Source organism: Pygoscelis adeliae, unplaced genomic scaffold, assembly GCF_000699105.1.
Source record: "Pygoscelis adeliae isolate BGI_AS28 unplaced genomic scaffold, ASM69910v1 Scaffold347, whole genome shotgun sequence".
NCBI classification, from domain to species: domain Eukaryota; kingdom Metazoa; phylum Chordata; class Aves; order Sphenisciformes; family Spheniscidae; genus Pygoscelis; species Pygoscelis adeliae.
In genome coordinates, this window is record NW_008825158.1 from 631 (window position 1) to 13972 (window position 13342).

The 13342-nt window shown below is 42.2% G+C and overlaps 1 protein-coding gene across 1 annotated transcript in view; it reads right to left on the reverse strand.

Annotated features, from left to right (window-relative positions):
- Positions 1-3877: 3877 nt before the first annotated feature.
- The window catches only part of ULK2 (unc-51 like autophagy activating kinase 2), a 39450-nt gene continuing 29985 nt past the window's right edge, over positions 3878-13342 (reverse strand). Inside the window, exons 18-27 of the mRNA XM_009328625.1 lie at positions 12754-13040; positions 12437-12630; positions 11826-11935; positions 10869-11021; positions 9921-10129; positions 8441-8619; positions 7378-7496; positions 6850-7007; positions 5825-5960; positions 3878-5719 (exon numbers count right to left, since the gene is read on the reverse strand). Coding sequence (XP_009326900.1) covers positions 5652-5719; positions 5825-5960; positions 6850-7007; positions 7378-7496; positions 8441-8619; positions 9921-10129; positions 10869-11021; positions 11826-11935; positions 12437-12630; positions 12754-13040 — 1613 coding nt within the window. The 3' untranslated portion in view covers positions 3878-5651. The remainder of the gene's footprint in view (positions 5720-5824; positions 5961-6849; positions 7008-7377; positions 7497-8440; positions 8620-9920; positions 10130-10868; positions 11022-11825; positions 11936-12436; positions 12631-12753; positions 13041-13342) is intronic.

Sequence of the window (13342 nt, forward strand, 5' to 3'; positions counted from 1 at the left end):
GATCAGCATTGCTCTCCGAGGCTGGGGGGTGCCCTTTAGCTCAGCAGGCTGCGCCCGAGCCACGACTCCCCCCAAACACAAAGCTTGGCTTTCGTGAAGTCAGTTGGCTTTGCTAACAACTCGCGGGCTGGGGCTCAGCCAGCACATGAACATTTCACAAGCTATTGCACAAATCTCAGCCGTAAACAGTCTGCCGTGGAAAAGAATGACGAGCAACTGCCAATACTTGCATGCAGGAGGCAACATGTGAAAGAAAAACAGGCTCGGCTTGACAGAGCCCTTGCACCGTGGTACATGAAAAGGAGCTGGGTTTGCATTCAAGACGACGCAGGTAGGAGAAGCGGGGACTTCCCTCGCAGGAGCATTACCTGCTGCAAACCCGCTCTCCCTGATCCTGTTAGCATCCTTGCAGGCAGGGCAGGTTGGAGCTCTGTCCAGGCACCGTGCTGTCTGGAGGTCCAAGGACAATTAGATAAGGAGTCAATGCTACTGCAATCAGAGTAAGTGTCTTTGAGCTCTCAGCGTGATTACATTGTGCCTGGGGAAACAGTGCTGCACTGCATCCTCTGCAGGCAGCGCACCCACCGAGGGATGTCTGCAGGAGCAGGGAGATGGTGATTTACCTACGTTTTCCAGAGTGGCCATTCTCCAGAGCCTGTAAAATTCTCACCCTTCAGCCCGAGGGTTTTCATGCCACAGCAGTGCTTCTTGTGCTTGGTGTCACACACGGCATGCAAACGTCCCAGCTCCCAGTTCGTCCCAGCGGCCAGCAGGCTGGTACTGCGCCACGCTTCCGCAGAACACCTGGTCTTAAGGCTCCTTGGTATTCGCAGAAATGAGACAGCGGCAGCGTGGCTGCATCCTGGGAGAGGGTCCCTTTTGGTCCTTCTCAGGGACATCTTTTAGCCAATTACGGACGGGAAACAAGGCTGAGGGCGTTTTAAGTGTTGCAAAATACCAGTTGAGTCTCCCTGGAGCAGCTGGGCGAGACACGCAGATTTCAGGGAAGCGGGGGATCTCGAGTGAGATGGAAATTACCCCAGACAGCACCCGATGAAACGCATGGTCTGCAGCGTGCTCCCCACGCCTAGGAGCTGACAGTATTTTCTATTTTTATTCGGTCACTAAGAAACAATAAAGAAGGGAACTATTTATGGGAAAGTAATTGAACTCCAGAGGAATCGGGAGGTAAGCAGTGCTGGGGGTGCTCTAATCCCCAGGGCTATACTTACAGCAGCAGGAGATGTTTTATTGAGCAGACTGCCCTCTCCCCTCCATTCCTCACAGCCCCTTGCTCTCGCTCCCCTCTTGGAGTCAATTATAGCAAGGCACCACGATGAGACAGGCTCCTGCCCTGCGCTGGGCCTGAGGAGCATGCCTTTGTGCTGTTCCTTGCCCCGCTCCCAAAAGCATGCAGCAGAGCCTGGGGAAGGAGGACTTTGGTTTAGAAGATAAGCTGTGCAGTATTTGGTTTCAAGAGTCCACCAAATAACACAGCTAATCAATAAAACGTTTTTTTCACTCTCAAACCACAGTCACAGAACTTCAAGTTTTTAGCTAGGCTGACGATCTCCAATTTCTGCTTAAATGTTTACCTAGTCTAGAGCTCCAAGTGTTTTCTAAAACTCACACAATCCGGCCAGCGGCACAAGAATATGGGCAGATACAGAAGCCCATACAGCACTCAATCATAAAAGCGGGTACAGAAGATTAACAACAGGGAGAGGTTTTAAGGAACCTACACGAATAAATGCAGCTCAGTTCATTTATGGCATCACTTGTTTTGAAAGCTGTGGCTGATCTCACATTTGCAAGAACAAGATACTGTGTAGTACAGAGCCATGGTCTGTGGGCTGCATTGTAGACATAGCTGGGGCCATGGAAAATGGGAAAGCGACACAAAGAAACAATGAAAATGATTGGCACAAAGACTGCAACAAGACTCAACAGCACCACTGGAATTTAGTTTGCTTCAGCCCAAGAGGAGGGGGGAGCCTGCCACATACAAAAGCCTATTGAAAAGGTGTTTGTCCGAAGAAGCAGTGCCAAGACTTCGTTAGATTGGGCTCCAGCTGACTTAGAGACCTCAAGAGAGGGGTTACTGAGCTGTACTGCACTGATCTACAGAAAGGAGGAGCTACGTGGGCACTTACTAAAAAGCCAGACAGGGCTATGGCTCAGGTTGGACAGGGAAGTTCAGGATAAAAGGAGATTTGCTTAAAGACTTAAAAGGCATCCTGGACAGTCAAAAGATAGCGGCAAGCAGAGATCTGAGCAGACAAAAAAAGTCAAAGGATCAAAATTTAAAAAAAAAACACACAAAAAATAGGAGAGGAAGCAGGAGTCAAAAAGGAGGTGGGTCACAAGCCAGCCTATCTCAATTTCAAAGCCTCAACAAGCTTTGAAAGCAGCAGTATCCAGCTTTTCTTGCTCTAGACGAAAAAGCAAGCTTCCCTTTTCGGTGCAGCTGGGCTGTGCACTGCACAGTGCTGCGACACCAGTGGATCACAACAGTTACTGCCTCTGAACCCAGAGGTGACAATAGTAATACCCGGACATTGCTGTACGAGAAAGCAGCAAGAACTATGCAGAACCTAGTGAGTCCCAGGAACAACTTACACCTCTCAGCTGAAAAATGTCTCAGAATAATTCGTAGTTCCTTAGTTGCAAGTTAAATTAACTAGATTTCGTTCTCCGTATCAGAGGAAGGGCTGAGAGTTCCGCTTTCTGCTTATAAAAAGCAGCAAGTGTCAGAATCAAAACGCGTTTTAGATTCCTCAGTCAACATTATACACTATGGAGAGAGTGGAACAAGTATGGAACATGGTGCTCTTGAGTAGATGCTAGAGAGCTGAACTAGAAAAGCAGCACATCAAATATCTCCTTTCAAGTTCTATCTTTCAAAAGGCTGAACAAAGTATTTGGTAGAAACAAGCACCTGCTGTTCAGTGCAGAGAGCTTAAGACAGAGGACAGCTTCAGGATCTTTGTGGAATGAGTTTATGCAGAAAGACAGGCCATGAACATTGGTCTCCTCCTCCTGAGAGCAGCAAACAAGAATAGCCCTTTTCTTCTCCTCCTGTTTGTGCAGCTGTAGTCTTGCTGGCAAAAGTGGAAGGAGAACGAGCTTGAATCCTGAGGAAAAAAAAAAAAACAACAAAAACCAGTGAGTTCCTGGGAAAAGCAGCCTATCTCCTAGATTTGTGCATTAAGGCTTTTGCTTTGTTCCTAGATTCATGTTCAGACATATCATTAGCATTCCCCGCTCACTCCTTCCCTCATCCTCTTTTATCGTTATGTGCCAGTTACAAGTGTAGGGTTTTTTTTAAATAATAAATTGGGAAAAACTTGATAGTACAACTAAGAAATACAACAGCCACACACCAGCTACCACAGCACACCTCAGCTGGGGAGAAGATACTAGCTACAAGGTGGACAAAGCCTGTTTTTCATAAAGTTTGGATAGAAATTGTAACTTACTGCCAGTTTTTGTCAATTAGCTCTGCACATGCTGTTTTGGCAGCCCAGCTCCTCTTTGCTAGAGGCACCTTGCTGAAAGAACATACAGCTGTTACCCAGGAACCTGCTTACCATATTTGTTTTCAAATCCAAGTTTAAAAAAACAAAACAAAACAGGGTAAATTGTTTTCCTAAAGCAAGTGAAAACAAACTCGGGGACACTTTGTGCCAGAGCTATCCAGAGATAACGAACTCAAGCGAGTTGCCCCATCCTGCCCTGGTGGCACGTCCAACTGCTGAGGCGAGCATCTCTTGACCCAAGCAGGGAACATTCAGCAACTGGTTTAACCAGCCAAGTACAGACCATTTCTTTGAAGTTAACACCGTTGGCCTTTGGTTAGAGAGACACGCAAACTTGGTTTTACCATAGAAACACTTCTAGTGTCAGCATTTATTTTACTTTAATATACATTTATACAGGCCATAATAAAAAGGCTATTACGCAACAGTTCAGTGAGTTATTACCTAGTTTCAAGAATAATGCATGCAATTACAAAGGAGAGGTAGAAACACCGTATTAAAGACCTAAAAATACAAACATTATATAAACAAACACTTCCAAATTAACTGCTGGAATTTCATACAGATAAATAAGCTAAAAAGTACATTACTCTGTCAAAGTAAAGGAAACACATGGTTATCCGAACACTGAAACAATATTTTGATGTGTAAGCCCTGTACAACTTCATCAAATAGTTCAGACCACTGTGTTTTAAGAGGATTAAAACAATTTTGTCCTGGAGAATGGTTTATTCAAGTATTCAAGCAGTTGAGTAACAAAAAAAAGTCCCCAAAATAAAGTATAGGAACCATTTCCAGAGAATCTGATCTGCCTAAATACTTCGCAAATTGCTGTCCTGATGATCTCATGGGATGCTTGAAATGATAATGCCTATAAGGCTAAATGAAGCTTCCCACCTCTCCCCCAAAATGCACACAAAATAATCCTGATTTTTCACACACTGTATGTAGATATTCTACATCAATTTATCAGCATCTCAAACCCCAACATTATTTTCTGTTTTTGCATGGTTCCTTGCAGAACCTTTCAGTTTACAGTATTTATAGTAATACTGCCCAAGAAACAAACTACAGAGAACTGTCATTACACCCCTAAAGACTGCAGGCATTAATGCACGTATCGCATGCACAACAAAAGATGCAACCAAATCTATATAAAAAGCAAACAACCAGCAACTCAACATTGCTATTACGGAGAGAGTCCAGAGCAGTAGTTACTCAAGTATTAGACAAATAGGTATAAAATGGAAAGGTTCACGTGAATACAAGTTTTTACAGTTTGTTTGAAAGTCTTCTAGAAGCTACATTTGAAATTCTGAAAAGAATTTTATGTACACTGAAATGAGATTCAGCCAAGTCCATTGTGCCTTCTTTCTCTTTTTTATATAGTTCTTCAAAAATGAATATACAGTTGCTTTAGTAAATTAGTGCAAAACAAAATATTTTGGAAGAAGATCATCAAACTGTATCCACATCAGCTGAAAACCCACTGGGGATTTTGCACAGATGGAGCACAATTTCTTCCATTACCATCTTTCCCCCATGTAAAAGAGCTCTTTCTCACCATCCCTTCATATGACAAGCTGAGCCATGTTTACAACATGTGAGCTCCGATACAAGCCAGCTTAGCCCCGAAAGCTTCGAACAGCACTTGCACATGGTTAGGGTTTCCCAAATTCACTCTGCCACATTTTACTGACAACTTAAACATTTTTTTCACAAACTTCAGAGGGAGTCTTCTGAGGGAAATGTCTTTTTGTACCTGATGCAGAAGGATCCACTCTCTATAAACCTCATGAGGAAAATAAAAAAACAAACCCTGATCATTCAAGTTCAAAGCACACGTACAAGGATCAGTTTGAAATGTGAAGAGAGATTCTTTTAAATTCCGTTGCTAGGAAGAAAAAGGAGCTGCTGGATCGGTAAGGCAAGTGTACTTTTGGAATTTCTCCTCTTTGAATATGCTGCTGTTTCTTTGGTAGTCACCACAGAAATGTAAGAATCATCTTCCACGTGGGGCAGAACAAGGACAACAATTAAGCTGTAGTGAAAAAAGGGCAGTATCACTGATGTGGTCCCTTATGTTCACACCATCTGGTCCTCGGGATATTCCTACTGCTCGTATACAGCCACTGTGCTATAGCAAAGTGCGGAAAGCCTTCGCTCGATGCTAGATTTATCTGGAAACAGAGAAAGGTAAAAAACAGGTAATGACTTCAGTGTTACTTTACAATGCGTTAATTCCATGTAATTTTCAATATTTTCATTATTCAATATAAACTTACACTTGTGTACATTTTCTATATCTGCAGGGTCTTGCAGTATTTTAGTCAGTCCTTCCAGCAGCAAGGCTGCTTTGTGGTATCGATATGTAATATCTTCAGTTTGCTGAAACATCTCATCCAGAGCTGCTGACTGTACCTGGAATCATTCAAGGAGATTCAGTTACATAAACTGCATTAGGCAAGTAATGAAATGAAAAATTAAAAATGAATGATATGTAAGTGTCATTAAGAAACTATTTTTCAGCCTTAATTTAGCCGATCTGGTTTTATAACTGTAAGACAACAAAACGAAGTCTGAGAGAATATAGCACCTGTGCTGTATTAACTAAGAATATTCTGCACATACAAGCTAGAAAAGCACTTTTTGATCTTTTGTGTTTACATGTGTTACAACAACATATGAATAAATATGCTTGTTCTTATACCTACATTCTCTCGTAAAGACGACAAATTAATTGTGCATGACTACACCACTATCAGGGTTAAGCACAGCATTTGCCAGTATCTTTTGTGTGACACCTATGTTAAAAAGACTTCCCTCTCATCAAAAAAAGCAGTTAAGTTTCCTGTACGGTTACTGCATCTGCTCCACGGCAGACAGGAAGTTTATCAATTACATGAAAAATCTTCCACGTTTGCTACCATTTTTGCTTTGTATGGACAGGCTGATGTTCTTCAAATTGACCTGGTAGATTGATGAAGCTCCTTCTGTTGCTTCTATGCTCCAGTAAGCCTTACTGGATGAGGCTTCAGCACACGGGGCTATGTGGCTTAGGAGTTCATTTCCTAGTGTTTATGTACCAAATGTGCTGATGTAGGGGAAATGTCCCTGAGGAGCAGCATCTGCCAGGAACTTTAGCCACAGTTAAGGCAGGGCAGGAAAGAGAGTGAAAGACTAACAAAAATTACCATGAACAGAATTCTGGAAACACACATTCTATTTTTTGGTTATGTAGAAGAGATATGTGAGAAAAGGAAGCAATTCATCTCTGTGTCCTCTCATTTAGGTAAAAGGAGTGACTTACCATTTCTACAGCACAGCTGTAGATGAGTTTCTCAGCAGTTACACTGTTGATTTCGTCAATGAACCTTTGCTTGTCTGAAAAGAAACGATTCAACTTTTCCGTCAATTTCTTGCACATGCCGATACAGAATTTGTATCTCTCATTGAGGCTTTTCACAACTGGAAGAAAGGTAAGAAGAAATTAAAAAAACCCAAACAACAAAAGCCAACCAAACGACACAGCCTAAGTTCAGCTTTTCCCAGCACTAGCAAAGTCAATCTGTTTAAACTTGTGCTTTTAATGTTTATTTACTCTGCCACTTCTATGAATTAAGTATATATCAAATAATTTCCATTTAAAGTTAATGACTGCCCATTTCTTAACAGTTTCTAGCTGTATCTTTGTTTACTATCAGAATTGTGCAATTGTACATACCTACAATTCTCTTGTACAGAAGAAAACAAATGAATGTTGCAACTTAAGCTTTTTGAGTGATGTATCAGCAAAGAAAATTCACAAGCAAAGCAAATTAGATTATGTTGCATCTACCTTGCTTAACAGCAGTGGATGGGTTCAGTTTCCCCGATTTGACCTGTGCTTTGGCAAGATGCAGAGAAGATGCTAGTAACTGGGCAGCTTTCATATACAACACCAGCTGCTCTACTTGTCTAGGGAGGGGGGGAAAAAAGAAGTAATTATGTAGCAAAACACCTTTCTTGAACACATTCAAGCCATGGGCAGACAGCACTTTTTAATCACAACTCTACACAGGCCCCAGCAGCAGCAGCAAAGGCAGACAGATGTTTAAAATGCAACGCCACCCCTCCCTTCCCTTCACAAACACTCTGTCACGAGTTGAGAGTACATCTGCTCATCTAGTGGCTGCAGCAGCAAATGCAAACTGCTTTAATGTAGGCATTTTAAAAAGGAACACTTATTTGTGGTGACTGATGGCCTGAGGTCAATGTCTTAGCACAAGCAACTGGATGTACTTTTCCCGCAGCATCATTTCCTATGCCCCTGGCATTCTCAGTTGTGAAAAGCAAACACTTTGCAGGTTTTTGTGGGGGTTTTTTTGGTTTTGTTTTTTTTTTTTTCTCCCCCCCCCACGAAGAAGGCAGGAAGTGGAACTGCCCTTTCCCACCACTCCAAATTTCTATTATTTCTCATTGTTTCTGATTTTGTATTAGGGCTGATTGGTTCCACTGAAAAAAAGTCAAATTTGGACACTCCTTCCTGCTTTCCCAACCTTCACCTCAGTGCTACCGCTTCAGCCTGGCCAACAGGAACAGAAGAGGGCCCAGATCTGACAGAAGCCGGTACACAAATTTCCAGGCTTAGAAATGCTATGCTGCACTCGAGCCTGAACTCCTCACCACCTTCCCCAACTTATGTGGCAGGCCATTAAACAGTGTCCTTTTATTTGTCTGCTAGCAAATGTCGCTCTATCCTTTGCTCTTTCTGATCTGTCCTCAGTTGTTAAAAACGTATCCCTATAAAAGATTCTATACAGTAAAACAATCACTCCGAACAAAAAGGGCATAGTTCAAACACATTTTTGATGTATTCAATATTCACTAATTCTCTTGATACTATTTGACCGCATACTTACCCCCATTCTTTGCTTAGCTGGCTGATCTGATCAACAACTATGCTCTCTTGGATTTGGTACAGCGATACCGCAGAAGTACACAGGTCTGGGTTTCCTCCTCGTACTGCTGTCAGATCCAGAACACATTCTGTAAATGTCAGCATCATGTTTAGATGACGCAGTGTATCTGTATGTTCTCTCTGTCAGAGGGAAAGATGACAACAATTTAACCATTATAAGCCATAAGGCTTTAAGTATACTTAAAATTCTTGTTAATAATTTGAGGATTTCTTGGTATGTCAATTCTATGCAGAAATCACATTGTAGCAGAGCCAGCACTATGGACAACAGAACCAAAGGGGTCCAAACAAATCAAGAGATATTAACTTGTTCTCTTTGTTAATGATTTCAAGATACTGTAGCTTATACTTGAGAGTCTTTTCAACAAAGCCAAAGGAGTTGGGACATGGAGTTCTATGTTTGTTGAAACCTGAGCAACTGAAGGAATCACAAGTGGGATATATTACTTGTTATTATATTATCAGCAACCCAAAAGTATGCTCGGCACTTGTATGAGAAGCCAGGAGGAACATTTGGCTTTTATTATATAACAGACTTGATACCTACAAGAGAACTGATCTACAGCTGCATACTTATATACTTCACTCTAATTTACACTTAGATCTAGAATTATACTGTGTTAAAAGGTGGCTGTTGCCAAACTTTACAATTTAAACTAAACAATTTCAATTGGAGCTAAGAACTCACTGCTTCTTGGTGACTAAAACGGATACTACATGCATAGTCTCTGCTAAAAAAAAAAATTAGCCTTCAAAACTAATCAAACATATCTTAGCAGTATTTATAATCTTTTCATTAGTAATACAGGTCTAAACATATTTTAAACTCTATCTGTGGGAAGAATACAGCATACTGTCAAACATTCATGTTACAACATACAGATTCAATAGGGATCCAAACACCTTCCAGCGAGATGCGAATGAGAAGACAGAACAGCAATCTGCCTTGAGAAATTTACAGTCCAAGGATAGCATTCTGGTGAAAGACCACCCCAATTTGTGTTTTTAAAGTGTCACTCCTCCACACATTTTAAAAAATATAGGACACTCTTCCCACAAGTAAGATTTAATGTTATCCACTGACTGTGAAGAAGCAGTTAACAACAATGCCCAGAGGGACATTGCTACTGTCAGCACCCACGTCCAGAGACTTGGCATTAAAACAGAGGCCTCTTTGGAAGGCTCTAGTGAACAAAAGCAGTCATGTTCCTTTGGTTACCTATTGAAATACATGAAATGCCAGGAGTAACTACCAAAAAGAAATTGGCCACAATTGATACAGGAGTATTTTCAAGATCTTAAAAAGGAGTATGTGAGACAGTGAAGAGGAAACTACGAAGTGCACTGAGCAGTCCTATTTTTACCATGTCTCTGTTTTAGCAGCATTATACATTATAAAACATTAAATTATTTTTTTATACCTCCATTAAAGTTTCCTCAGGCAATTCAGGAGCTTCAAAAGTGATAAAGCCCTCTAAGCTGGGAGGCGAAGTACCATAAGGCATGTACTTCAGACTCGGAGCTGCCTCGGCTCCCGGAGGAGAAGAACCCATATAAATACCAGGAGGAGAGCCCATATATACACGGCCACTAGTGGAGCAGAGAGACCCTCCAGAACTGTTTGATCCAACTACAAGAAAAATAACACACACATTCAGTCTAATAGGTTGTTCCATCTCGCAGCACTGAGGCTGCAGATGATAGCAAATGACAAATCAGTAGTCATCAGATTCACTCTTGGGAGGCTCTCCTCATTGTTCCTTGCATCACTCTGTAGAGAATGCAAAAGCTACACCTTAATGAACAGTGACTTTTTATAACACAGATTCTGGGAAATGGCTGACAAGGATTCCAAGGCAGACAGCCCAACAGTACAGACCAAAGGTTGTGCTGTAGTTCACAAAAGCACACTGCTGCAGACTCCTGCTCATCCTGAGCAGATGAAGGCCTTTACCTTGACATCTTTGACATCTGCCAACATAGCCGACACATGCCGAAATGCAGTCAGCTCACACCTCTTGTGTGCCGTTTCTGGTACAATGCACAGCAGCAGGCAAAAATGCAGAATCAGAAATCTAACTTTTCCTCTCCACTTTTGTCACAGAGATCTATTATGCTCCCTGCAGTGGAGTAAAGCTGTGTACGCAGGAGGTTACACACCGCTGTATTGTAAATCCGTGCCTCTGGCCCTCTCTTTAGGAGAGAAAAGGCAGAAGTTGCCTGATATTAATCTCTACTTTACAGAGCACTTTTACTGTATGGCCTAGAGGACCTACTGTGCAAGGCAGTAAGCAGGTTACTGGCCCAAGAAGTAGGCAAGCCTAAATACTGTGTTTGAGGACAGTCCACAGTTGTCAGAAATGTCTTACCTGAGGTGGTTCTTGTTCTGAGGACCATATGGGTGCAGGTAGGAGGGGTGGCGCTGCTTGGAGGGGACCCAACAGTAAACATGACAGCCCGAGAACTTGCCCCGCCTCCCATGGAAGGAGGTGCCATTGCAATTCCATAGGCCCCTGCTGGAGCTGGAAGAGAAAATTGCAGCAAGTTAGTCCCTATTACATATAATCATACCAGAAAGTAATTACATGCAGCAAATTGGAGCACTGCAGCACAACATGCTTTGATGTAGATCCAAGACTTGGACTAGTTAGAAGTTCTGACAGCAAATACAACAAGCTGAGTGGACAGCCTTGGCGGTATACAAAGAGAGTCAAGAGGCAGTCTTCATCTATCTTTTTATCTTCCATCTCTCTCCACTCTACCCTCGCCTAGAAAAGAGCAAGAGAGGCTCTGAGAGCCTGAGGACACCAGTCCTGCAGCAAAAGATACAACAGAAAAATTCTAAAGGCAGACCACGACAGGTCTGGAGGCTAAAAGACCAGCCCTGCCTGCAGAACTCCTTCCATCTGCTCAAAAACAAGGTGAGAACTCCTGGTGACCGCTTGGGGCAAGGGACAAGCTGGGGGAGGGAAGAGGAGAAAAATGACCCAGAATTACATAAACTGGCTTCATAGGAAAACAAGATGGAATTAGGAAATGAAACAGCCACAAATGTTGTATTAAAAATAAAACCAAATAAAAAAACCCCAAACCCCTCTAGCGAGTATAGGCAGTTGAGATATTTCTGTGTTTAGCACAGAAATAGATATTTTCCTGTCTCAGTTATTTTTAAAGCTATGCTGAAGAAATGGAACATATCCCCTTCTGTACTGAGGCTAAAAATTGACAGAACCAATTATCGAAGTTGGAAGCAGAACTGTATCTAGTTGGCACTCCATAAAACCCCTAGCACATAGACAGCTTGGATGTATCAATCTGTTCCTTACCTGTATCCATTGGTCGCTCTGTATTTAGGCTGTCTGTACTGCCTTGATATAACTGGCCACCAAGGGTAGTCTTTACCTGTTGATCTGATAGCTTCCCAGTACTAACAGATCTAGACAGAAAAATGTATGAATTCACAACAAAGTTCTTCAGTAAGATCTTCCCATCTAACTTGCAACTAAGGCTGACTTTCAGATTCTTGGTATTTATTATAGAGAATTCTTCAACAAAAATACAGAAAATTTTGAAATCTTGCTGTTCATCATGGACGTACTGAAATAGAGCTAACCATAAAGAGACCTTTTTCTCTTAAAAATTCATATTGCAAATTTTGCATGTAGATTTTCAAGCAAAAACTGTCACAGAAGCAATGAAATTCCATATTCAGATAATCAAAACAAAAGGGAACTAGACAGCAACACAAAGTGCTCCAGGAAGTCCATGCTATATTTATACACAGTACAAAATGTTTCTGTTGTATTCACCAAACCTCAGCATCTCCTCACAGCTCACTTTTTGCATGCTCTTCCCCTCCAAGTTGCTGTGTGCAATGTACATTCTTCTGCCAAGTTACCTACCCAACTTCACAGCTTATAAATACTACAATGCCTACCTGCCGAATGTAGTTTTACTGTGCTGTTCTCCTGCCTGCTTTTCACCTCCTTGGGTCGAGTGGAAGTGCGTGAAATCCCTTGGGTCAGTGATGTCTTTAGGCTGCAACGGGGTATCTGCCGAGCCCTGGCGATTAGCCAGGGCCAGCAAGTTTGAGGACGCTTGAGTTTTAGGTATTTTGAAAGGAGCTGTTGCCTTTAGGAATCAAGACCAAGAACACACAAAAACCAAGGTTAGAACCCCAAAATATTCTTGGGAATTGTTTCAGGCAGTGTGTTATCACTTCACATTTTACTGACAGTGGCAAACTTAACAAACCTTAGTAGGAGAGCCAATGATCGTTGGTAATGGATTTTTGAACAGCCAGTCTGAACTCCTAGGTGACGATCCCATATGTTTGGTAGGTGACGTTCCCAAGCTACCTGGCCTGCTTGGTTGTGGAGAATGACTGTATCCATACCCAGCATAGGATGGACATATTGGGTCTGAATGCTGCTTTCTGAGCTTCTGCTTGTTTTGGTAAATATCTGTGAGAGTAGGAGCACTCTGCAACCTTGCTCCCATCAAATGTGACTGTGGAGACTGAGATGGTGGTATTGGAGAACCTGTGGGGATGAAAAACAATGACGTAAAATTCTACTTGCAGTGCTTGGAAAAATCTATCAATGAAGCCCAAAATGCCAGAGGTCAACATTAAACTGAAAGGAGATGGGACTGCAAATATCGTGAGGTATGTTTGATCATCAACTCGCTAGATGGCAAGGAGAACAGATTTAGCCTGTTGGTTATTCGGACTAAGGCTGATGAGATGTTCAAGCTGCCAAATAGGCAAGATTTCAGGGTGACAGCTGTACTGGCAGCTGCAGTACCTCTGGCAACCTGCATCAAGACAAATAAAGGGTTGGAT